Source organism: Motacilla alba, chromosome 8 (genome assembly GCF_015832195.1).
Source record: "Motacilla alba alba isolate MOTALB_02 chromosome 8, Motacilla_alba_V1.0_pri, whole genome shotgun sequence".
In the NCBI taxonomy this organism is placed as follows: Eukaryota; Metazoa; Chordata; class Aves; order Passeriformes; family Motacillidae; genus Motacilla; species Motacilla alba.
In genome coordinates, this window is record NC_052023.1 from 4,168,787 (window position 1) to 4,193,781 (window position 24,995).

General features: G+C 47.6%; 1 protein-coding gene across 3 annotated transcripts; it reads right to left on the reverse strand.

Moving 5' to 3' along the window:
* Positions 1-1,509: 1,509 nt before the first annotated feature.
* On the reverse strand, positions 1,510-24,355 carry PRKAA2 (protein kinase AMP-activated catalytic subunit alpha 2). Of its 3 annotated transcripts, none has more exons than XM_038144513.1 (9): positions 24,137-24,355; positions 18,373-18,514; positions 16,324-16,417; positions 14,878-15,022; positions 13,969-14,056; positions 11,305-11,529; positions 9,831-10,335; positions 7,516-7,642; positions 1,510-7,302 (listed from the first exon to the last, which is right to left on the reverse strand). In XM_038144513.1, the coding sequence occupies exons 1-9, from the start codon at positions 24,228-24,230 to the stop codon at positions 7,064-7,066; spliced, it is 1,659 nt and encodes a 552-aa protein (XP_038000441.1). In that variant the 5' UTR covers positions 24,231-24,355; the 3' UTR covers positions 1,510-7,063. The 3 variants fall into 3 exon arrangements, with proteins under 3 accessions (XP_038000441.1, XP_038000443.1, XP_038000442.1); XM_038144515.1 differs by lacking the exon at positions 24,137-24,355 and adding an exon at positions 23,084-24,088; XM_038144514.1 differs by lacking the exon at positions 24,137-24,355 and adding an exon at positions 18,777-20,545.
* Positions 24,356-24,995: the final 640 nt, after the last annotated feature.

Sequence of the window (24,995 nt, forward strand, 5' to 3'; positions counted from 1 at the left end):
TACTTTTAAGTCTATACAGGCATTCTTATTTATTTTACCATGTGGTTACTATTAAGTGCATTGGCCTGCATCCATCCTTGCAGCAAAAAAAAAAAATAAATAAAGCACTCCCCTGTAAGCATGCGCAGCTTTGCAGCCCTGCCAGCCCAAATATTTGGATTTTTCTGGTGGAGAGGGAGAGTTTGGGGAGCTGGAGTGCATGTTTGGCTTTGGCACAGGCTGGGACGTGCTCTGTGCCCTTCACCTCCATCCCTTTGCAGGGAATTGGCCCCAGGGAAGTGCTGGAGACGGTTTCTCCTCAGGTTTTTGGTTTTTTTTTTTTTCCCATGGTGATGTCTCAGATTAAAATTTTGAAGAAAACACCCCCTTCCTCCACTCCTTCCTCATCCTTCACTCGTTCACAACTCATGAAGTCTATTCATCACCCTGTCTGTAAGCACTTGGGGCAAATCCTATCTTAGCCACATGTGCAAGCTCCTTTTTGCCTCCCAAGGAAGTTATTTAATAAGTAAGTTTTTCTTATTTTAAATGAAGGGTTTTTTAGGAATCTCCCCCTGTATCCTGTGACAGATGTGATGCAGCCCCAATCCCAGTGCTTGTGGGGCTGTGCCCGAATCCCTGTGAAACACAAACTTCTGCACTGCCAGAGGCAGCTGATTTAATGCAAGGATGCTTTGCAATACCCTTAGAAATGCTTTTTGTTCCTCATGGACACATTCCAGTGCATGCAAAGAAGAAAAGAGCTTGCTATGGGCTGACTCCAGATAATACAAAAAATGCTTTAGACACAGCAACTTAGATTTCCTCAATTAAACCACAGGTTGGCTATATTTAGGTCAAGAGATTGGTCAGGAAATTAAACTCATCCTTTTTTTTTTGTTTGTTTTTTTCCTCTTTTATAGTCTCATTGGTACATCCTAACCACATCAAAACTCATAATAATTCTCATGTGAGTGTTAAGCCCTGTTCCTCCACGTTTCTCCTCACAGGGGAAATAATCACTATAACAGCTGTGAGTTGATGAGCCTGAGGGAGAACTGAAATTGTGTAAAAAGGGGATAGGATGGGGACAAATCTGGGGCACTCCCTGCAGCTGTGTGCTTGAACTGGTGTTACATCCTCCTGCAGCACAGGCACGGAGGAAATAGGTGCCCAGTTTTGTCCCCAACACTTTTTCTGCAGTGAAAGGTTATTTTTGCATGATGTCTTTAAAATGCTTCTCTGTCTTTACTCCTTGCTGTAAGGAGTGAAGATCTGAGTCAGCACATGTAAAAACATGGGCCTGGCTCCTGGCACGGATTTTGGGTTGGGGAAGTTCTTTAAATTACTCATGTGGGAATTTTAACTACACCCCCTGCCCCTTTGCCCCCCACCAAGCCCTGGGGGCCCACCAAGCCCTGGGGGCATCTGTGCTCCCACAGCTGGGATGTGCAGGGATCTCCAGAGGGAAACTCCACCAACCAACCCCAACCTGCAGAAAGGGACTGTGCAGTAAGGAAATCCAAAAGATTTGTGGCTTTTATCTCTTTTCATCTCTGAGTTTATTAAAGTGCAAATGTCAACCATGGAGACAGCTATCACATGCAGTGCAGTACATCGAGAAACACTTTCCACACCATAAATGGAAGGAAAAAAGGCTTCGTTGTGATTATCTGAGGCACAAAGGACAAAACTGAACCAGGGCTCTGTGCCCTTCCATAACAGAAAGTACTACAGCCATGAAGTGGGAAACAAAACCCTCTCCAGGCCCTCAGTTGACAGAATAGAGAATATTGAGAAGGATGGAGTGTTTATAGAGCTCAGGGGTTTTTTTTTTCTGAGCTTCATGTTAATGATATGTTTGAAGGGATGCTTCTACTCAGAACTTTTTTAAAGTTCAGTATATTTTTCTTAAAATTATAAATACATAATATTATATATCATAAATACTCCTTTTAGTATTAATTTAAGAATTGCAGTGGATAAGTCCAGTTTACCTCTCTCAAAGAGCTGAGGTTTGTCTGCCCAAAGATGCTGGGCCAAGGACACCACAGAAATCCTGGGATTCAGTTTTGCTTTGTGCTCTAAAACAAAAAAAACAAGAACAAATGCATTGAGGTACAAACCATGTGAATATTACATGATACAGAACACATGAACATGCTTTCAGCAACAAGAATAAATATTACCATGGCTACAGGACCTACTTCACAGCTTTGTGAGATGAGGATAAATAAACTATTTCCAAACTTGAAAAAAAAAATTATCAGAGATGAGTCTTACAAATAAACTTTGATTTTTTAAATTAAGGCAGCTTCAGCAGGAACTTCAAGGCTTTTGTTGAAAACAGACTTTTTCTAACACCAAAAGTGTACTCGTGCTTGCAGGCAGAGCTCTGATTCACAGTCTAGTTCTCCTAATTTTGACTATTGAAATGAGCAAAGATCTGTGCATCGAATACCAGGTGTGCTCTCTGCAAAAGTCAGTGTTCCATCAGTAGGTGTCATGTGGGAACTCTGAAACCCAGTTCACCTCTCAGGCATGGGACTGAGGTACCTCTGGCTGAATCATTAACTCCATGGCCGGGAGGCAGGCTGGGAATTCAGAATTACAAGAAGCTGTTGCTTTTTTTTTTTTTATAAGCAAATGATGAAAAAGGGATGTATAAGGGGAGGGCTAAGGAAACCAAAGGAAAGCACTAAATGAAAAGCCCATACCAAAGTAAGACCTTAAGAAAGGTGACTCTAGTAAGGTCCATCATATACCTGGAACAAAACCAGACCCTAAAACTTTCCAGGAAAGAAACAGCAGGAGCTCGAGCGGGGGTTGGCTTGGCTCATCCAGATGTGCGATTCTTCTTCCCTCTCTCCTCTCAGCTAATAAAAGGGTGAAGCCAAATAATTGCACAACAAATGGTACTTCAAGTATTCAGAAACACAGCCTGCATATCTCAGAGGGGGGATCCTGCACGAGCTGGGGAAATTGTGCACCTCGTGAAACAAAGCTGCCACTTCCAGCAGCCCCAACGCGCAGCGAAGGCACGAGTTCATGTCCTGCACACAGCTCCCTCCTCCTCCTGCAGGGCTGCACGCTGACAGTAAAGAGCAGTGAAATGAAAAGGAGTAGACAGAAGGGTTATTTTGTTCAAACCTCATCAATTCCAACACGAATGCCACTATAATCACACACAGAAACGTATACACAGCACACACTAACCAGCTGGTTCACGTTTTTACAACACTGCCCATGTATTCCCCTGTGCTTGTACACACCTCGTGAAATGCTAAACTGGACACACAGCTGAAGAGCTGAAGATGCATTTCTGACCCGCTGAAGGGAATTAAAAAAAAAATTTATCCTGCTGCCTTTACCTGCTCAGCTCCAGCTCCTGAAAATAAACCTGCCCCAAACACCATCAGCGGCAGGGCTTTGACCAGGGTGGGGTGGAAGGGCAGGATTCTCACAGCTCCTGATGCCACTTCCCCTCCCATCCCTGGCCAAGGCCATGCCAAGCCGATGGGGTGAGCTAAGCTACTCACGGGCTTTACCTAAAAGAGGGTGTAAAAATAGCATTCCCATTGTCCAGGTCCTCTCAGAGGCTGGGATTAGCGAGGGGTGGCAGTGTCCATGGCACACACCTGCCCTGCTGGAAGAATAAAGCTGAGAGGTCAGTGACAGGGATGCCACCTACGTTTTATATATATACACGTATGCATATATAAAATTTACATATATATAGCTTCCAACAAGAACAGCACAAGGTATTTCTGAATTAACTCATCCAGGAGCTGGAGGTTTCTTTTGGAGCCTATCTGAACTCTTTATCCTTTGCATTTTGTCTCTCTCCCCCTCGGGCTGAAGCAAAATTTGGGTGAGCTCGGGGCTTGCAAAGCAGAGCTGTTCAGCGGCTTCTGAAGAATTGCACTTGGAGTAATTCAAGTTTCTGTAGTTCAAATATTTTCTACCCTGCTTTTCCCGACGCTTGTGCATGTACCAGCATAACTCAAGAAGAGCTGACCACAGAGTAACAGTGTGGAAGTTAAACTCTTCCTCTGGAAAATGTAACTGGAGGTCAGCAGCTCCTCTGCAGCTGGGAAACAGAACACAGCCTATTTGAAGGTAAAATAAATAATAAAAAGAAGTGAAAGTCCTCAGGGTGTTCCAAAGCGCAGCACGGATTTGGGCAAGGCTGTGATGGACCAGTCAGTCCGATGTGGACACTGGGAGGTGCTTCCACCAGTCCTGCTCCCTCCACTGCCTCTGCTCACCCTGAGCAGGGAAGTGCTTCATCTCTTTGTGTCCCTGCATATGGAAAGCTGAGTAAACTCTGCCCTCCAGGCAGGACTGGTTCTGCAGATCCACACAGCAGTTACTGTTTGCACGGGTCGGAGAAGATGCCAAGTGCCACAAGGGGCTTATTCTACAACCTAGAAATCCCACCCGCCTCCAGGAAGCAAATATTTCCTCCCAAGGGCATTTGCTGCTGCTTAATACTATTAGTTCTGCTGGGTAGGAAATCCCAGAGGACAAGAGTCAATTTGAAAAAAGACATCAGTACATCTACCTGCTCCTGAGCCCCAGTCTGGAGCACACCAGCCCCTCATCAAAGGGGCTAAAGGTGCTGCCAGGACTTGGCAAGATGCTCAGCTGGGAGTGAAGATTTCAAAAGCCTTTAACATTTGAAATACATTTCACTCATTGCTGTTTCCTGGATGGAAATTAATGCCTGGCCCTACAGCTGCTCCTGCTCCTTTGCAAAGGGTTTTATCCCCATCACCCCAAACCATTCAGGGCTCTTTGCTCATCTCAGCCTTGATCCAAAAGCTGCTGGAGGGCTGGGTGCTCCTCAGCTTTGACTCTGGGGTGGGGTTTGGTTTTTTTTTTTTGCATGCAGGAGTTTGGATTCTCCATCCAAACTCACACCACAGCACTGGGGACACAAATTACCTGGCAGTCACCAGGCACAGCACCAAAGCCATCCTCACTCCAGAGTATTTATTTAATAATCATAATGTAATAAAAGGCTCGTTACAAAGCCTAGGAGCACTACAAATATTTCCAGTATTTCTTACAGTCCAACCACTGCTGTGTTGGATTTAATGTACAAGAGCTTAACAGCAAAACTTTTTTTTTTCCTTTTTTTTCTTTTTTTTTTTGGAAGCTTTCTACTTTGTGCGGCTTCTGGAAAAACTGCAACTGTAAAGTCACGTTAGTGAGGATCCAAGCACAATCTGTAACAAAAGTAAGGCAATTTTGTGGTTCTTTTTAAAAAAAAGGGACTTCAAACTGAAAAAGTCCATTTAACTGCCAGTAGATGGCAAAAATATCCCATGTTTGTCTTGATTACCTTAAGTGATTAGTAAAAAAGGCTTAATTTGTTGTTCTCTTCCTTGCTTCTCATACAAACTTACAGAAAGTATAAATTAAAGTGCAACTGTACAAAAAAGAAAACCCTAGGAAAAAACCTCAAGGGGTCATAGGAAGCTATCAAAAAGACAGATTACATTTTTTTTCAAGTCTAATGACTGAATACCTGGGACCAGCAAAAGTTCTTTGCTTTGTTTCTTAAAACAGAACACAAAAGGAAAAAAAACCTAAAACATCATAACAAAACCAAACCCCCCACCCAACATTTTTTTGGCAAAGCTTTCATAAAGCATTTGTTCCTTGATTAGACTATTACTTCATAATCAAGTAAATGGAATTAAATACCGTGTCAAAGCCAAGCAGATGCCAACGCTGCCCATTAGATTAATCCCGTGTAATAAAAAATAGTAACTCTTTTAAACAAAGAAGTCACACATGCATTAGGGTTTACCCTTGGGTAACAAGAATTTAACCTTAAAAATCCCCGCAGTTCATCTTAAAAAATAAAATCCCATCCTTCAGATAGCCAGTAGCAAAGGAACAGTAAAATTCCGGGTTGGGATATCCCTGCCTGGTCAGCAGAGCAGTGAAGGTCACAGTCCCGTGGGCAGCAGCAGGACAGGAGAGCCCTTGGGCAGGGGCAGTGAGTGTCCAGCAGCAGGGAAGGCAGATTTGGCAGTGATTTTGGGGAGGTGACAACAGGCAGAGTGTCCTAGGGGAAAGGGGAGAGGTGAGGGCTCTGGAGCTGTGCGCTGCTGATGGCATCCCATCAGGGATGATCCCAGCCCTCGGGGGGAGTGCTGGGTTCTCAGGTGGGTGATCCAGATCCTGTCCTCTGCTCACCTGAACCCTGCTTGGGATTCAGCCCCTGGAGCCTGTGGTGAGGCAGGGAAGGGGGAGCAGGCTGGAGAGAGGTGAGAAAAAGGCAATCTGCCTTCAGCTCTGAGCGCGGCGAGCAGGTCAGTGCTGCCCCGAGCCCTTGGGCAAAATAAAGCACCTTAGGGACACTCCTCTGCAAAGAGGGGACAGGGACAAAGACTGCACCTTAGGGACACTCCTCTGCAAAGGCTGCACCTTAGGGACACTCCTCTGCAAAGGCTGGCCTCCCCACGGCAGGTGTGCACCAGGACCTTTGCACATCCCACCTTCCCTGCCCATCTTTAGCAGGGGGAAAAAGAGAGGGGAGGGAGGTCGTATTGCACTAGTGCAGAAGCATCTAAGCAGCTGCTGCTTTGGGGAGAAAAGTGTTTGAGAGGCTGGCACCTGGGTGTGAACACTGCAGAGCTGCTTCATCTCACAGAGCTCCCAGTCAACCCCTCTGCCCTGGCTCAGCCCAGCCTGCTCCTGCTCTGCACAGCATCAGGGAAAACATCAAACTCCCTGCAGGAAGCGTGGCTATGCCTCCATTACCTCAGGATGAACCAGGGGGGAGGTGTTTTCCAAAAACTCAGGTAACGTTTGTTACTTTACAGCCTTAACATTTCCCATGGGGTTCACAAGGAAAGAAGAAAAAAGAGTATTGGAAACATGTCGCCAGGCACAAGGAGAGAAATGAAGTTACTTTCCTTGGTGCCTTGCTAGAGGGGAGCATCTTTTGGGTCGGGACTTGGCTCTGTGGGGCAGTGAGGGGAGGAGGAGGAGGAGGAAGAACAAGGAAGCAAAAGAAAGGAGGGGGCGGACGAGTCAGCGCAGATCCTCACAGTGCGCAGAGGGGCCGTCAGCGGGCCAGGGCCATGATGAGGCTGGCACACATCTCGAAGAAGTCCATGGTGTGGCTGCCCAGGCGAGGGGGCACCGAGGGGATGCTGCCCACGAAGGAGCCGCTCAGGGAGCCCATCAGCGACTGGCACTCGGTGGCCGCGGCCGCGTCGATGCTCAGGCGCGGCCGGTGCAAGCCCGCGGCCGAGCAGGAGCGCTGGGGCGTGGAGGAGCCAGACCTCTGCTCCATCACCTCGTCTTGAAAAGCCAAAAACAAAAAAAAAGGGAGAAGAGAGAAAAAGTGGGATTAGTTCAGCAGCTGCAAAGCAGGTGTGGTAACGAAATGGGAACGGCAGCAGAGCTTGAAAGGGCTTCTGCTGGAATGACACACGTGTGAGCGCTTCAAAATGCAGAGGATGGTTCTTAAACTTCCAGCCTCACCCTTCTGCGTGTTCTCCATCTCCTACTCACCATCGATGCTTTTGAAGTCCAGCAGGTAGCTGCGGTTGTCCACCTGGTAGAGCTGCAGGCTCATCTTCACGTAGTTGCCGGTCACGGGGTTCTTGCGGCGCACCCGCAGGTGGTAGGCGTTCACCACCTGCAAGGGGAAACCTGCCTTCAGCAGGGAGACTCCAGGCAGCAACAGGAACACTTGTTTCCTTATTTTTTCTAAATATGAGCAAGACATCTCCTGGGAAAAACCATTTCTCAAAAGGACAACCTCTATAAAGTGAAGCAAACGGCTTCGTTTCCTCCTATCTTTAAATATTCTTCTTAAGGCTCCGATTCACCAGCTGCTGGCTGAGGAAGCTGCAGTGACCCATCTGCCAGGCACAAAACTGATGTTTGCTCCTCCCTCAGCAGCGGCCATGGCCACATGAACCAAAAAGTCCACAGGTGGGCCCACAGACATGGACAGTGCTCGTGAAATCAGGGCAAGCTGGGCAGAGCAGAGCAGCCTCTCCCATCAGCACAGCCAAACCCAGTGCCTGTGGACCAGCCTCAGGCTGAGTATTTCCCCTTGCTGCTTCCCACCTCACAATCTGCTGCATCTCATTTACAATCAGATCTTTTCTCTGTGCTATATTTATGAAGCAACTGCGTGGATGGGAGAGTTAATTCTGATGAAGAGTCACATCTGAAGTTATTCTTAGGGTGGGAAAGGCTATTGTGAAACCTCCCCAATATGAAAAAAGCTTCACTGCCTACACAGAGATAATGGGCTGAGTTGGTTTTTGAGGCTGTAGCAAAAATACAGCAGGTTTGTTCACTCCCTGTAAAACCATGCAGCTAAAAAATGTCTGGCTGGTGTTGGCAAATGCACCTGGCCATGGTCCATCTCCTGCCTGGTGCAGGGAAATGGGGTTTCTGGAAGCTACTTGGTTTTAAAGACGTAATATTATCAAAAATAAGGAGGAGGCAGGAGGTTTTTAGGAAGTAGAACAGTGAAATTTACACAGTACAATGCTTGGGACCGGGGGGGAAGAGGGGAGCTCCTCTGGTGATGAAGATCTGGGCTGAAATTCTCCTTACCTTGTTCCTGATGCTCACAGGATGCTGCTGCCAAAGGCCACGAGCCAGGAGAGCTCACCTCATGGGCTGCACCAGGATTTGGGGAGTCAGGCACACCAGCAGAGCCCCAGGGCTAACTTAGGGATGTATTATTCCAACTTTGAAAAGGACTGTGACTAAATATTGCACAGCCCTGGAGAAATACCTGCAGTGAGTACTGTCAGCTAAACCATCTGGATTGAAATCAAGAAGCTGAGCCCTAAACTGAAGAAGCAATAAAGTGTCTGAAAACACATCTGGTCCATGAGCACTGCTGCATCTCCATCAGGGAAAAGGCCACCACATCAATGATACAAATTCTGAACCCAAGGTCCCCTGCCCCTCATCTGTGCATCCTTTAGGACAATTTGTACTGTACCATTTCTATCCTGACAGCACCAGGCAGAAATAATGAGAGTTCCTCTGCTCAGGAGCACTCAAGATGACCTCGCAAGGAATTAGCCCCTAAAATTAGAAACGTGAAGAGCTCCTCTTATCCCTGCAGCGAAACAAGGCAGAATCATCTTTCCAGCTGAAGTCTTGGAGCAGTGAGAAAGAAACCCCTTATTTCATGCCGTAAAGAAACACCACAGATAAGCACAAATAAGCACAGCTGGCACATCAGTTCAGTGAGTTTGCCTCAACAAGGAATAGCAGGGATGATTGCAAGGTGGGGACATTTATCTGGTGTTACCGTCATATTTTCTGGAAAAATCCCTTGCCCAGGATTTTGCTCTTGGGAAGCTGGGGAGCCTCAGAGAAAAATGAAAACAATAATTATCTGATTTGCTTCTCCTGTGTTTCGCTGCTTTGGAATGTGTTTGGGCATTGTTTACCAACAGGTGGTTGTTTCATTGGTTTCATGTGAATTGTTTTGACTTATTGACCAATCACAGGCTGTGTCGGGATTCTGGAAGGAGTCACAAGTTTTCATTATTATCTTTTAGCCTTCTGCCTGCATCCTTTCTCTATTCTTTAGTGTAGTTTGGTATAGTATTCTTTAATATAATACCATAAAATAAAAAAATTAGACTTCTAAGAACACAGAATCAGATGCATCATTCCTTCCTTCCCTCGTCCTTGCAAATACAACAGTCTGGAAATGGGTGAGGCATTTGTCTGGAAACAGGTGAGGCATTTCTCTGGAAACAGGAGAGGCATTTCTCTGGAAACAGGAGAGGCTCCCTGAGTTTATGGGATAAAGGATGCTGGAAACCCACCCCAGCACTCCCTACCTTCCACTCGAAGTCCAGCTGCTTCATCGCCCGGTACACCTCGGCCATAATGTCATAGGGCTTGCTCTGGCTGCGGATCCCCAGGTGCCACTTGGCCTTTTTGACAGTCAGGGGCTTCGGCTTGGTGGTGTTGAGGGCGTCCAGGGGACAGCGGGCCTTGGGGCTGTCGGCGATGAGCGGCGGCATCCGCTCGGGGTGCGGCTTCACGCCCGGCGGGATGTGCAGGGCGCTGTCGTCCATGAAGGAGCCGGTGGGGGGGCTGGAGGCCAGGTAGAACTCGCTGGCCTGGTTCATGATGCGGCGGTTGTCGATGACCAGGTGGTAGGCCACGGCCAGCTGGTCCTGGGGGTCGCCGCTGTACAGGCTGTTCATCACCTCCGACTCGGTGCACTCGAACTTCTCGCACACCTCCCGCACCGCCTCGTCGTCGATGACCGTGGCGTCGTAGGAAGGGTCCTCTGGGAACAGGTAACTGGGCAGCTCCTCCTTGAACCACTCGTGTTCCCTGGGGAAGGCAGGGGGGAGCCTTGATGTGAGAGGGGAGGTGGGGAAACGACCGCCTGACAAGAGTGAACCCCAGCTGATGAACAGGGAGCAAAACCCTGACCGATACAGGGACAGCACGCTGGACTTCGAAGTGAGACCTCAGCACTTCCAAGGTTCTCACACTCTGGGATTCCCATGGGCCTGGCGGAGATACAGAGCATCAAACCTACTCAATACTCAACACCCGTGCCAAATTTACAAGGAGGGGAATGATAATTAAGTGTCTAAAACTCACACACTGCCTTGTCTATAGGTTCTGTGTACTGACACTAATCTCACCTCATGTGCTGCCTCTCTAACGTGTAATTAAGTCCTCTCATCCTAAGGAATTAAGGAATAAAAAAGGAAATTTCTATGGGTTTGCTTGAAAGATAAAATTAAGGCCGTCCATTCCGAAATTCTGAAATTCCAAAAATGCATTAATAACCTGAGAATTCCTGGAAGCCCTAGCAATGTTTGTGTTATTACATAGCTAGATGTAATACATTCAATATTTACATATTAAGTTAGTAACTCTTGGGATTCTCCCCCTTTTCCTTTGGATATCCAATAAGTACAATGATTACCCCCTTTATCTGGTACCCACAGGGATGTGATCTTGAAATACAGCAATGACAAATGGCTGTTGGATGTTATTAAGTTCTTGGGATTATTGCATGCTATAGCGGGTTTTGCTGAGCGCTGTTAAGAGATTTTTAAGGCTAATTTATAATGCAATAAAGTAGAATTTTAAATGTTTGTATAGAAAATATATATAAAATCCTCATCCTGTTCATCATCACCCACTTCCAGCCAGCACAAGGGATGCAGGGCTGCTCCTTGAATCACTTGGGACAAAAACCACCTGGATTAGCTGACTACTCCTGAAAACCACCCTGCCCACCTGCCAACAGGTGAACCCACAGGAAGCCAGCCCACCCCAGCCCACCTGATGTCCTTGATGGTGGCTCTCTTGAGGGGGTCCACCTGCAGCATGTGCATGAGGAGCGTGGCCACGGAGCGGTTGAGGTATTCAGGGATGTAAAACACTCCCCCACGGATCTTCTTGAACAGGGTGGGGACGTGCTCGTCATCAAAAGGCAGAGTGCCACACAGGAGGGCATAGAGGATGACACCACAGCTCCAGATGTCCACCTCTGGGCCAGCATAGAGCCTGCACGAGGACAAGGGCAGAAGAAAGCTGTCACCACCATCCTCTCCTCAGTTAGGGTGCAGGTGGGGGGACCCCCTGCCAGCTCCAGCAGGGACTGATCTCCAGCCCACACCAGAGCTGCTCACGTGGCTCCACCCGAACCAAATGCGCCTCAGCCAAAACTGCTCAGGGAAATGAATGGCAGGGCTGGCACTGGCTGCCCACACTCCTGTGTGCAACCCTGCCTCCACCAAACTCTCCAAAAAGCCAAACTTGGCATTTCCAAGAGCCCTGCCAGGCTGTTTGCTCCTTTGCCCCAGAAATTTCTGTTCATTGAACGAGGCAGATCAGGCAGCAGCAGATAATTCTATCTCTGAGTGTTTATTTTTGGTGTGCTGGTATCTAAGTGCTCCCGCTTCCGACAAGCTGCCAAATGTGCTCTCTGCCATCACCAACTCAGGACACCCCAAATAATACAGCTTTGCTCCTCCTGCTCATCTCTTTTGCTACATCTGATGCCTCCCCAGAGATTTTGGGAGGCAACACTTACCCTTGGGCTGTGAGGCCCAACCAAAATCCAGAAGTTGAAATGCAAGTACAGAAGTGTCTTCAGGAAACCTGCACTTGCTCCTCCTGAAAAGCATCACTGCAGACATGTCAGCGTAGAAATCACGCTGGTCAGGCAGGTGACCATTCTCTGAACACCCCCAAAACACTTGGTCTGCTTCTCCAAGGGTGAGACTTTCCCTGCTCAGGCCAGGGACAGCAGCAAAGCCATTTTGGAAAGGCAGAGGCTCAGCTGGATGCCCCCTCAGCCCTGCCTCCATGCCCAAGTCCCACAGATCAGAAGCCTGATTCTTTTGCTGATAAGAGCACTGGCTGAACAGTTTTTTTGGACCTTTAAGCCCACACGAAATGCACTTTTATGGCTCTGAAACCTGAGCTGTCACACTCTCCTGCTTTTGTGCTCTAGCAGGGCAGGCAGCAGGAGCCAGGAGTCAGCTCCCCCTGTCCCACACAGCCACCAGCAGGGCAGGGAGGGTGGGTTGTGCCTGTCCCCACTAAATGCAGCTCTGAGAAGAGGCCAGCTTGGCACATTGAGCAGGGCCATGAAACTCAGGCAGCCCTGAGCCTGCAGGTGGGAGTGGTGAGGGAGGGATGCAGCTGCAGCCAGCCAAAAAGTGCAGCATGAGGGCTTGGTTTTGGTTTTCCTTCTTACTTTTGTTGTTACTAAGCTGCATCGCCCATATCCTGGGAACACTCAAGGACTAAATTCTCCTTGCTGATCTGCCATGTGCCTTGTCTCCTGTACAAACTGAAAAACACGTGTCTGGCCTTCACTGAGATGGAAATACTATTTTTATGGAATCCCAGTAGCTTCTGGCTTCGTCCCCTTCTTGACAATGAGGATTTACTTGGTTTCATTTCACACACAGAGCTGTAGTCACAACAGGGTTTTTGGATGCTAGTCTAATTCCTAGGATGCTCTGCCAACACTTGCTCTGGTGTAAACAGGGATAAAATAATCATAATCACAGCAAACACATGCTGAACAAAATGTTCTATTTAAAAGCTACAGATATAGGCAAAAATTCACTGGATCATGAAAAGTAAAGCTCATGGCAAAGGGAGATTCAAAAAAAAAAGGGGGCAGAGATAAAGAGATGGGCAGCTTGTAGGACCATCCAGAGGAGGGAAAATATGAAAATCTATATTTGCAATCATTGCTAAGGTATTACAGACAGAATTAGGGCAAAATGTACATTCTATGTAATTTCTGTTCCTGACAGCAAAATACAGGAGGCAACACTTCTGTATCAACACGTGGAAGTCCAATTCAGCCTTGCGGGGTGTGCCCAACACTCCGTGTGCTGTACAGATCTTTCATGCTGAGAGATGCAACCACAGAGGAGCTTTGTGAATTCAATGAATCAGTTCAAAACAAAGCTCTGAAGGCTGAACCTACTGCCACAGCCCAAACCCCAAGCTTAAGGAACCAGAAGACAAGTATTTTCATTACCAGTGTTGGGAAGGGATTAAAGATCTTCCTGCTTCTTTTGTTAGGGAATGGTTTTCCTCGTTAACACCGTGTTTTATATTACAGGTGGGCAGGAGAGGAGAGGGTGGCCTGGAAAAGCCTTTCCACCTGGAACCTCAGCATTTGCATCCGAAGAGTCATTTTCACCCTCTTTAATTAGCAATATAAACAGTCAACATCTGGTATTAATAATTGCTCCAAAGTAAACACCTGTAGCAAAACACGGTTTGCTATTACAGCTACTGAGAAGTAAAATAAGCCAAAAACCTTCAGATCTTTGTCAACAGATTCACCCAAACACAAAATCAAGGCTGGAAGGATTCAGCTACTTTTACTAGACGTGCAAAGCTGTTTCCAATACCAAGAACAAATTTAAACTCCATGTGCTCACACAGACTCTGATGAGAAATGGGATGTCTTACCTTCCAGAGATGACTTCGGGGGCTGCATAATTTGGGGAACCACAGCTGGTGCGTAGAAATTCACCATCTGACATCATGTTGGACAGTCCTAAAGAAAAAAAAAGCTTATTATATACCGATGTTTGATCTGAAGGTCTAGACATGGTGGACCCATTGTCACACAGAGGAAAGGCAGGGAAGTGGAGTGGGATATTTGGAAGAAACTGTTATATAATTACATAGACTTCTCTGAACTGATTTGAAAATTGTTACTTTTACTATTGTTGTTGTTTGTTATTTTTGTTGGGTTGTTGTTTTTTTTTCACATCCAACCAAGAAATATCCACTGCAGGCTTATTTTGCTTCTCTTAGTTGCAAATCCCAGAGCACAGAGAAGAGACATAATTCATCCCAGAGCACTTACTTCATAAGGCAAGTGGGGCTGTGAAATGAGTAAATCTCAGAAGGATTTACATTGCTAGAAAGGACTCACCAGGACAGAGCTGGTAGCCCGGGTATTTTAATGGCTTTCAACCCCTAATGCCACTTAGAGACTCCTGTTACTGCTGGTTGAAAAATGAACTGAGGCCAAGAGCACATGGCCAAACAGAGGGAGGACATGCACGAAAATAAACACACACAGCCAGCTCACCCTGAATTTGCTGCACCGAGCCTGCCTCAAACACAAATTAGGTAAATTTGACGTCGGGTGGTTACACTAAAACACAGCAGAGATTTACAAACTACTTCTCTGCTCCATTCTCAGTGCCACTACAGGAGCAGCCTGCAGCAAGCAATCCCTGGGAAGGGAACGTGTTTGTAAGTGTGGGATTTCCAGGTGCTGGTGGTTGGGGTAGCAGGCTCTGCTGCTCCACGGCCACGCTCCGGCGGCGCTGGCTGCGCCTCTGGAATGCTGCTGGGGTCACATACCAAAATCAGCTATCTTTGCATTCATGTGTGCATCCAGCAGCACGTTCTCTGGCTTCAGGTCCCTGTGCACCACCATGTGCCTGTGGCAGTAATCCACTGCAGAGAGGATCTGCTGGAAAAGGCGGCGAGCTTCTGCCTCCTCCACCTGTGGGAACAGCAGAGGGAACACCGCTAGGGCCTGGTGGGCACTCAGGCAGGGGAAGGTTGGACTTAGCAAGGAGCCAAAAAGCTCCTTCCAGAGTGCAGAGGGAAAATCCCAGCATGCCTGCGAGCAGAAGCAGCAAATAAAGCAGATTTCTCACCCTTGCATTTTACAATGTGCCGGTGTTTGAAAATGATACAGCCCAGAGATGAAAGGTGAAACCTCAGTTCAGCTGAGATGTCAACAAAATGTAAAGGTGGCACCTATCAGACAATGGCCAGCTGTCCCAATGGGACTGATACAGATCCAGGCAGGACAAAACACCACAGAGGATGTTGCTGGGAGCAATTCCTCATGGACTTCCTCCGGAAGCAACAGGTGAAGCTGGAATATCGTGGTGATTTTAATTACCTGTGCAGCTAATAAAGTTGTATGGGCTAGATCAGAGAAACTATGTTTTCAATTATTATTTTTACTGATGAATTCCAAAAGACTCTGTTCATGAAAAACTGAGTTTATCAGAAAAGATCCAAATCAGTCACGGAAAAGATCTAGATGGGTAAAATGTGTGAGAAATCAGAACTGCACATAGAAAAGAAAAATGAGTCAGCTCCATTGACCACTACACTAATCTAACTCAACCAGCAGTAAATGTATGGATTTTGTTGCAGAGAGGGAACATGTGATGGGCTGATCCTTCACCTGAACCCTTATTTTGGCTGTCCACTTTGGCCCATTTTTACCTCCTTGCCCTGCAACTGCTCCATGGGGCAGACACCAGCGATTTTCCTTCTAACCAAAATCTCACATTTCACAGGTGATTTACACCCAGTGGGACTGCTGCCATTTGAAAATGTTGCTCAGATAAGCCACATCCTTGAAAAGCCTTCAAAGAACCTGACATGGAACCAAGAGGGGGGTCTGGGAGAGGTGAATGACTGGAGTGGAGACCACACCAAGTGTTTTTCCCCTCCCATGCCATAAATTTGCTGCTGATCATGGGGGTTTTGACAGGCAACCTATAGCTAAAAATCACAAAAATAAGCCACTTTTCCAAATATCTGCCATAAGCAACACTTTGCCTTGGATATTTTGGTTTGAGGATCAAAAATACACCAGAGATCGCTGCGAAAAATCACACACAAGTTTTGTGCGAGCCGGTATGAGACACCCCAGATGGGGTTGCTGTGAAGCAACTTCTATTTTGGGCTTTAACCTTAACTGTGCTCCCTGGAGCAGTCATTTTGCTCCTGAACACCTTCCTCCTCCCACACAAGTGGGGCTGACTCGGGACTGGCACTTACACGTCCGTGCTTACAGATGTAATCGAACAATTCCCCCCCGGACACGTATTCCATGACCATGAAGAAGTCTGTCGGTGTGCTGATGACCTGGTACCTTCAAAAACACAAGCAGATTTTTTTTTAAAAAATACATAATTAGGAACAGGGAAAGGCTTTTGAACAGATTATTAACTCCACATCAACACTTCAAATAAGAATTTGTTCGGATCTTGCATTTGTAACCGCTTTCCACTCCTGAAAAGCTGTCTCTTGTTTCCAGTATAATCTTTCACTTGTGTGTGGAAGGATCTCTTTTTCAGACCCATGATCTTCCTTCAGCCCTTTAAATAATCCTCTGAAATATCTGCCAGGAAATCTTACCACGTTTAGGACTGCCCTGACTTTCAAATTTCCATTTTGGGTAAGATCTGCAACAACAGCTTTAGAAATGAAGTCCTGGTTAGCTGGGGGCAAGGAGAGGATCCATCTGGTTTCCCTCATATCAAGAAAAAAAAAAAAGATAAAGAGCTCTAGGCACTAGAGAGAACTTCCTCTGGACAGGTACAGAAACAAAAAGGAGAACCCTGAAGTTATTTTTCAAATATCAAATCTCTCTTGAATGGGGGGAAATCCTTCTAGAAAGGGGGGAAAAATCCAGAATATCACCTTCAACTTGCAGACATATTCTCCATTTTTCTTCAAAATGATCCCTGAGTGCTGCAAAGGCATTTCAGTGTCCCAGCTGCCAGTGATCTGCTGAGGTCAATGCAGCCCCAGGAACTCACAGCAGCAGCAGCTGGGACCTCCCTCTCTTTTATTTCAGAGTCATTGTTTTGTTGTTGTTTGCTTCTTTTTCTTTTTTTTTTTTTTTTCAGATGAATTTCATTACTTTTTACAGGACTGTAATTTGGAACAAAGAGATTTTGGCAATTTTCAGAGGCTGGCAAGGGAATGTGGGATACTCCCATAAAGATCAATAGCATCAACCTCATTTTTCTGAAGAGCTTTGGACCCAGACATCTAAGCTACTGTTAATTGCCCCAATATTTCTTTTACATACATTTTAAGACTTATTGAAAGAGGTTTGTGCGCCCCAGTCTCCTCACATCTTTATCACTGTATTTCATGAATACAACATGTATCACAGGACACAGATATTGTCAAACTGGATTTAATTTTTACTGCTTTGACAAATGTGTGAACAGGATTTGACTTGCAGGATGCTGGGCACACAGCTGAGAAGTCTTGCTGGCACTTTTTTCATGAAATAATACCAATCTGTTCTCCAATAAATCCATGGAACTGTGAAGTTACTCTAAAGTCAACAGTTGCTGCATGGTTAGTTATTTAACTATAGAGAGAATTTGTTTTCCCTTGCCTCTAAGTCCCAGGTATTTGCTATATCTCATGCCAGTTTTAAGGCTGACCTAAATGTCAACTTACCCTTGCAGTTACCATTCAACAGCTCTCTTTTATAGGAATGCCAAAGATATTATCGAGTGCCTCATTAATGTGGGCTGGCTGCACAAGCTGGGGATTGAGCAGGAATCCCAGAGGCTGCAGTGCAGGTGCTGATTTACGACCCCAGCTCAGGTTCATCAAAGTGGAGGCTTTCTAAACTTATGTCTGAATAATAAATTTTGAAAAAAAAAAAAAAAAAGTTCTTTTAAGCTCTGGCTAATCAGTCCATTAAAACATAAATCCTATTGACTGGAGGCCAAGGTTTCACTCTCAGAGCCTGACCATGCTGCAATTCATGGAATCATAGAATGGTTTGGGTTGGAAGGGACATTAAAGACCATCCAATTCCAACCCCTGCCATGGGCAGGGACACCTTTCCACTATCCCAGGTTGTTTAAAGTCCCATCCAAACCTTGCCTTGAACACTTCCCAGGATGGGGAAGCCCAGCTTCTCTGGAAAACCTGTGCCAGTGGATCACCTAACACACAAAAACTTGACCAAGCACAGTTTTTAGTGCTCTAATCCACCTCCTGGAACCCAGCTAGCTGTGTGTGAGAGGTCTTTGTGCACAGAGGAGCGGCTGCACACGTGGCAGGGAGGGCACTCACAGTTTGATGATGTGAGGGTGCCGGAAGAGTTTCAGGTTTTGAATTTCTCGTTTGATCTTCCCCACCACATCCAGGCTGCGGATTTTCTGCCTGTTCAGGATTTTCACCGCCACTTTGTGCCCTGTCAGCTGGTGCTCACCAACTATTAGAGAGAGAGAGAGAGAGAGAGAGCATTGCAAAGTCACTAAACAGTGCAGCAGGGTTCACACAAGCAGTTTAGGGCACTATAAGCAAAAAGCCACTTCTGAAGGGGAAAAAAAGCAGATTATGAGGGTGTGAAGTATTTCAAAGTTTTTGTCTCTTCACTGTTTTCCCAGTGGAGTCATAGAAGGCAAAAGAGAGGGGACTTATCTGCCAAAAGCACTCCACTAAATAAAAGAGTGAGCTGCTGGAGGAGGTCATACCCCAAGCTAATTTGCAAGGATTTATAGCATGTAAAAGCTAGATTAATCAGAAACAGATATATTTAAATGGCAGAGGAGAATCTCCACCATAACACACTGGTAGACAAAATCCCTCATAAACCCAGTCTTAAAACTAGACCATCACACTTCTTTTTTTTTTAAATGGTATGGGGATTTTCCTTGCCCAAAATAGGACTGCGGGATTTGCATTACTAAAATGAATTTCTATTTATACTTCCCCCAGCGTGCTTCTTGCTTTGATGACAAGCTGCAGGAACACTGCTGGACTGCAGGAGCAAACTCTGCTTTTAGGAAAGATGCAAACTTCAATATGGGTTTTTTTAAAAAATGTACTCGGTGCATTGAGATGCTGACGTTTATCTCCTGTGTTCAGAGAAAAATCATACCCAGAAACTGGGAGGAGCAGCCCCACTGTCACTGGGGGAACTGTTATTAATGATGTGAAACGAATTCAGCATGGGATCCATTTGTTATCAATAAACAAACCACACAAAATAATAAACTCTCCCAGGAAGCAAGATTTATACTGAAATTGAGAGCAGAAAGAGCTTAAAAACGTGGTGTTTATACCCAAAAAGGGTTCTCAGAACGAGCTGCCCCTTCTCAGTATTTTCCAACATGATATTCAACAGAGTGACACACGGATGGTTTCCTAAAGCCTGCACAGAAAAACCTGCTTACAGTAAATATTTGTGCTCTCTAATTACCAACATCACCCTTCCAGTGCAAGGAGTTAATTATTGCCAGCAAACCTTGTTATTACATTATTAGAGCCTGTAATTTTGGCAGCCCTAATGAGCTGATCAGAAGCACCCGGGGTAAGCAGGAGGTGTGAGAAGGGCAGGGCAGCAGCACTCAGGGCACACCAGGTCACTATTATTAGCCACCAGATAAGACCTGCCAGAGATTCTTTCCCCAATAAGAGCATCCTAAAAATAAAACACTTTACTGCCCTTGAAAATTAAAGCACCACTTTGCATGTCCATTTTATTCCTCGTAATACTTAAAACTACTAGATGATGGAATGAAAATAAACTCAGCTTTGCAGCAGAGATGCAATTTAGGGATTAGCTGAGGGCTGGAGGAGGCAGATAATTCCTCTGGTGCAGTGTAAGGAGAGGGCTGTAAATAGTCCAGGGAGGCATTTTCCCTGGTGAATCCTCGGGGAGAGGAGAGCAGGGCAGTGCTGCAGGGAGGTAAAGCAAAGTTTTTTCACTGAACTAGGAGGAAAATCCTGATTTCTACCAGCCTTTGTTCCAGGACAACGCTTTCAGGCCTTGCCTCAGCATATGCTTTGAAATTTTTTTATTATACACTAGGGGGGAAAAAAAAATGGCCATGCCCAGAATGAATAATTATTGTTTTTAATACTATTGCCAAATAGTTCATCCCCTTTCCCATCCGTGACAAACAATGTGTAACTCTGCAAAGGTTTGCTAGCACAAACACATTAATAATTAAAAATAAACAGCCTGTTTTGTAATCCATCTTTTGCTTACAGTAAGCATTAGATACAGAGATGTTATTGTTTCTGTCCCCAGTGACTTGTTAAGCCTCCTTGAACTCGGTGAGAGAGAGAGAGACAAAGAGGGAACACATTTTCCTATGTGGTGGGAGACTTTTAAGCCTTTGAGGGCTCTCTGAACTGCAGGAATCTAGACAGGGGCAGCATGGACAACCCTCCCTCTGCTCACAGAGTCACTGTCTCTGAAGCCCAGGACAGGTCCCAGGTCTCCCACAGGCATGGCAGAGGATCCTCACCCCAGGGGTGGGCAGTGGTGGCCTTGGCTGGTGGTGAGGACACCTCCTTCCCTCTCACTGCCTCCCCAGATTCAAAAAGTGGAAAGGAGACTCTTGACATTTACTTATTTTTATAAAAGGAAAAATAAATTAAAAAAAAAGAGGAGGAATAGTGATTATAGCACCACAAGCACAGATAATAAATAAAACCCCTCGACAGCATGGATTTCTACATCACTTTCTTTATCCTACCAGCTCAGGCAGCACAAGCAGTTAACATTTTTGCAAATGCCTCAGGGCAATGTAGAAGCTGTGGAGGGGTGAGGAAACTCCTTCCCTATCAGCTCTGCTGGCCCTTATCTCAGCCCACAGTTAAAAATGAAATCCATCCAAAGCATACATTTAGCAATGCCGCATTAATTCTGCCCCGGTGCCACTTGCTTGTGTGTTGTCTCAGCCTCTCCCCGTCCTTCCTCTGCTCAGTCTCCTTTAGTTTATCTTCCCTCTGACACCAAGTTTGTCTTTCAGCAGCAATGCCACAGTGCCTGGGAAAAATGGGATCTGATCCCGACCGGAGCCCGTGGAGGTGACACAAACACAACCCCAGCGCTGCCAGTCCTTGAGGGATCACAAATCCGTCACTTTTGTGGCAAACAAGCCAGGCAAAGGAGCCACCAAAGCCCCCAGGGATGCTGTGGGTGGCATCACACGGAGAAAATATCTGGATTACTACTGTGAACCTCACTGCGGTCACAGCAGAGCTTTTGGGGACCCAAAAAGCTTTCAGGGACACAGGAGAGCTTTTGGGGACCCAAAAAGCTTTTGGGGACACAGCAGAGCTTTTGGGGACCCACAGGGTGGGACGTGCCCACAGCAAACACAATTTGTCTCATCTGTTCTTGCCAACCCCCAGGGAAGGAGATGCCACCTCCTTCCTCCAAGGTTTTGCTAAACTCCCAAATCCAAGACCTTCTCCACAGTTCCATTTCTGCAAATTAGATTTTTTTTTTCCTGCAAATAATTCTATTTTCTGCAAATTATCTTTGGCCTCGAGGACAGGGAAAATAACTACAATTGGTAAAAATGCTGTGTGGTAACTTCAAGTCTTGCCATGACACCTCCTGTCCATCCACCACATCAGCTCCTGCCACCTTCCTCTCTTCTAACAGATGCTGGGTCCTCATCCCCACTTCCAGATGGAATTTCAGTATTAGCACCAAAATGCTGCCCTCAGCTGCCAGCCTCTTTGCTCTCCTCCGTGCCTGCGTGGACTTTCTGTAAATGAGATCAAGAAACTGAATGGGCTTAAAACAAAACAGTTTCTTGCAGTGTTCAGCCAGTTTTCAGCAGGATCAGCTCCCTGATGAGCCAGGCAGTCAGGGACTTTCTCTGTCGTGTCTCTGGCTCCTGATGGCTCAAAATGACCCCTCAGCTCCAGCCATGAGTTGAAGCCCTGGTTTGTACCCCCTGTCACTAAATCCTCCCTTTCATTGCCATTTCTTGTGTCCCTAATAACAACAATCCTGAAGAACTGTAAATTATGATTTCTTAACTTTGACGAGTAAGGCAGCAAAAAGGGCCAAAACCAAAACCTCGTGCAAGGCAGAATTTGAAGAAAGCACATCAGCAACAAGAAATGTCACTGATGGCACCTGACTTCTCCCTGAAAAAGCAATTATTATACCCGACACACAATGCTTGAACCAATCAACAAAAACCTCTACTTTTCTCATGTTAATACCAGTTTTTCTAAAGCTCATTCGACTAAAATGCTGTAATTCTGTATAAATGGGAGATTCCATTTCTTCATTTCAGTTCCCGGACTCAAGCACAAATTTTACCTGTCAGTTCCAGGCAAAATATTAAGGGGAAAAAAAAAAAAAAACATAGAAAGGGTCCTACTCACCTATAAAGGATTTTGAGCAAGGAAATCTCTTTCATGTTATTTGAAATATTTGTTTGGAAAACGTCTGTTTTTACCACACTCGGGTCATATGTGGGGTAGGGGGTATTTGTGCTAGTTAAGGGGAAAAAAAGGCTATTGTTGGCAGGTTTAAATTGGTCTGCAAGGAAAAAACCTGCCTTTGGAGCAGTTTTGAGGTCTGCTAGTACACACCAGTGATTTAAATGGTCCTTACTGTTCGAAGTATTTATTCTGATAATTCTTTAGACAGTAAATTTGTGGTTTGGGATTAAACACAGCAATATATTTTTAGGGGCGTGATTAATGGCCACAGGTGGACTTAGCTGCAGTGGTCGTGGTGGTTTCTTTCATCTGCTGTCAATTTGGGTTTATTTTAAAACTGCAGGAACTGAGGGCAGGCACAGCACCCCTTTGTCCGGCCACATCCCAGTGGGGTGGGGGGACACTGAGTGGGACAGCTGCTCCCCCAGCTCGAGCTAAACCCATTTCCTACTGGGAAACACAGCTTAGACACTGAATTTTGTTGGCTTTCTGTTTTTTTAGCATCTTGTTTGAAAACTGAAATTTGCACGTAATGGCAGAATCCACAGGGGAAAAAAAAGAAATGCAAATATTTGCAAACCTCACAGCCAGGTAAAGCAAAGCCTTCAGGATGTGAGCTGGCTGCTCTGGCATGACTGGCCAAAGAATCCCTGTGTGGAGCTCCAGCCTGACACAATTCCCCCCATCCTGCAATCCTGGAATGGTTTGGGATGGAAGAGACCTTAAAGTTCATCTCATCCTTCCTCCTGCCATGGGCAGGGACACCTTCCACCATCCCGGGTCGCTCCAAGCCCCGTCCAACCTGGCTTTGAACACTTCTAGGGATGGGGCAGCCACAGCTTCTCTGGGCAACCTGTGCCAGAGCCTCCCCACCCGCACAGGGAACAACTTCTCCCCAATATTTCATCTCTGTCAGCACCAAGCCATTCCCCCTCGCCCCACCAAAACTCCCTCTCCAGCTGTGCTGCAGCCCCTCCAGGCACTGGAAGATGCTCAGGTCGCTCTGGAGCCTTCCCTTGCCCAGGTGAAGGCGCGGCCGGCTCATCCCTGCCCGCCCGGCCCCTCCATCCCGCGGGAGCCGCTCGGGGCTGCCGGGCGACGCTCGGAGCGGCGGGACGGCAGCACGAACCACCCGGAGTCCCGGCTCCAGGCGCACCCCGGAGCTCCGGCGGGCCCTCGGGAAGGACGGCAGCGAGCAGCGCATTCCCGGCACGGAGGGGCAGGATGCCGCTGCGCCTCCAGCCTCCCCATCACCTCCCTCCGAGCGCGGCAGCAAAGTTTTGGTGGGTGCTGCTGGCAGCACGGGCTCCGGGGGCTGTGACAGCCCGGAGCACCGAGGGGCGAGCGCCGCATCTCCCACCAGCCGCCCGCCCGCCGCCGCCGCCGCATCCCCGCCGCCTCCCCGCCGTGTGCCCCGGGCACAGCTCCGCCAGCCGCTCCCCGGGGATGCCGCCGAGGCAGCGGAGCCGAGGGAAGGCAGCGGAGCCGAGGAAAGGCAGCGGAGCCGGGGAAGGCAGCGGAGCCGGGGAAGGCAGCGATGCCGGCGCGGAGGCCGCGGGAGCGGGAGGAGGGAGGCGGCGGCGAGGGGCGCACCCGGCCCGGCCCGGCCCCGCCCGCGGCCGCGGTACTCAGCTCTTGACTTTGCCGAAGGTGCCGACCCCCAGCGTGTCCCCCAGCACGTAGTGGCCGATCTTCACCCGCCCATCGTGCTTCTGCTTCTCGGCCATGTTCGCCCCCCGCCGCCGGACCACAATGCACAGGGCCGGCCCGGCGGGGCGGGGAGCGGAGCGGAGCGGAGCGGCCCCGGGGGCGGGGAGCGCCCGGCGCCGCCAGGTGCGACCGGCGGGGAGGGGACAGCGCCCGCAGCGGGGACACCTGCCGGGACACACCCACCGGGGGCGGCACCCGCCCGGGTGACACCCTCCGCGGGTGGCACTGCTCGGGGGTGCGTTCTCTGTTGCCACGCACCTGCCGGGGGTGGCATGGCATCCTGTTAGAGAGGCACCTTCCCCTGGTGACACTGTTCAGAGGGTACATTATTGCCACGCACCTGCCGAGGGGTGACACCTTCCCCGGGTGACACTTTTCAGAGGGTACATTATTGCCACGCAGCTGCCGAGGGGTGACACCTTCTCCTGGTGACACTTTTCAGAGGGTACATTATTGCCATGCACCTGCCGGGGGTGACATGGCATCCTTTTACAGAGGCACCTGCCGGGTAGTGACACTCCTCCGGTGACACTGTTCAGGGGGTACATGAACAGTGCACCTGCCGGGGGTGACATCCTTTTAAGGAGGCATCTGCCTGGGGTGACACCCTTCCCAAGTGACACTGTTCAGAGGGTACATTCTCTCTATTGCCACGCACCTGCCGGGCATGACGCCCTGCCCGGGTGACACTGTTCAGAGGGTACATTCTCTCTATTGCCATCCACTTGCTGGAGGTGACATCCTCCTAGAGAGGCACCTGCCAGGGCGTGACACTCCTCTGG

Excerpts from the sequence above, each read along its gene's own strand:
- PRKAA2 (XM_038144513.1), bottom strand. The coding sequence starts at position 24,230 with ATGGCCGAGAAGCAGAAGCACGATGGGCGGGTGAAGATCGGCCACTAC. Across the intron at positions 14,057-14,877 it reads TGCAAAGATAGCTGATTTTG|GACTGTCCAACATGATGTCA; the intron begins GTATGTGACCCC and ends TTTTTTCTTTAG. Across the intron at positions 7,303-7,515 it reads GGACTTCAAAAGCATCGATG|ACGAGGTGATGGAGCAGAGG; the intron begins GTGAGTAGGAGA and ends TGGCTTTTCAAG.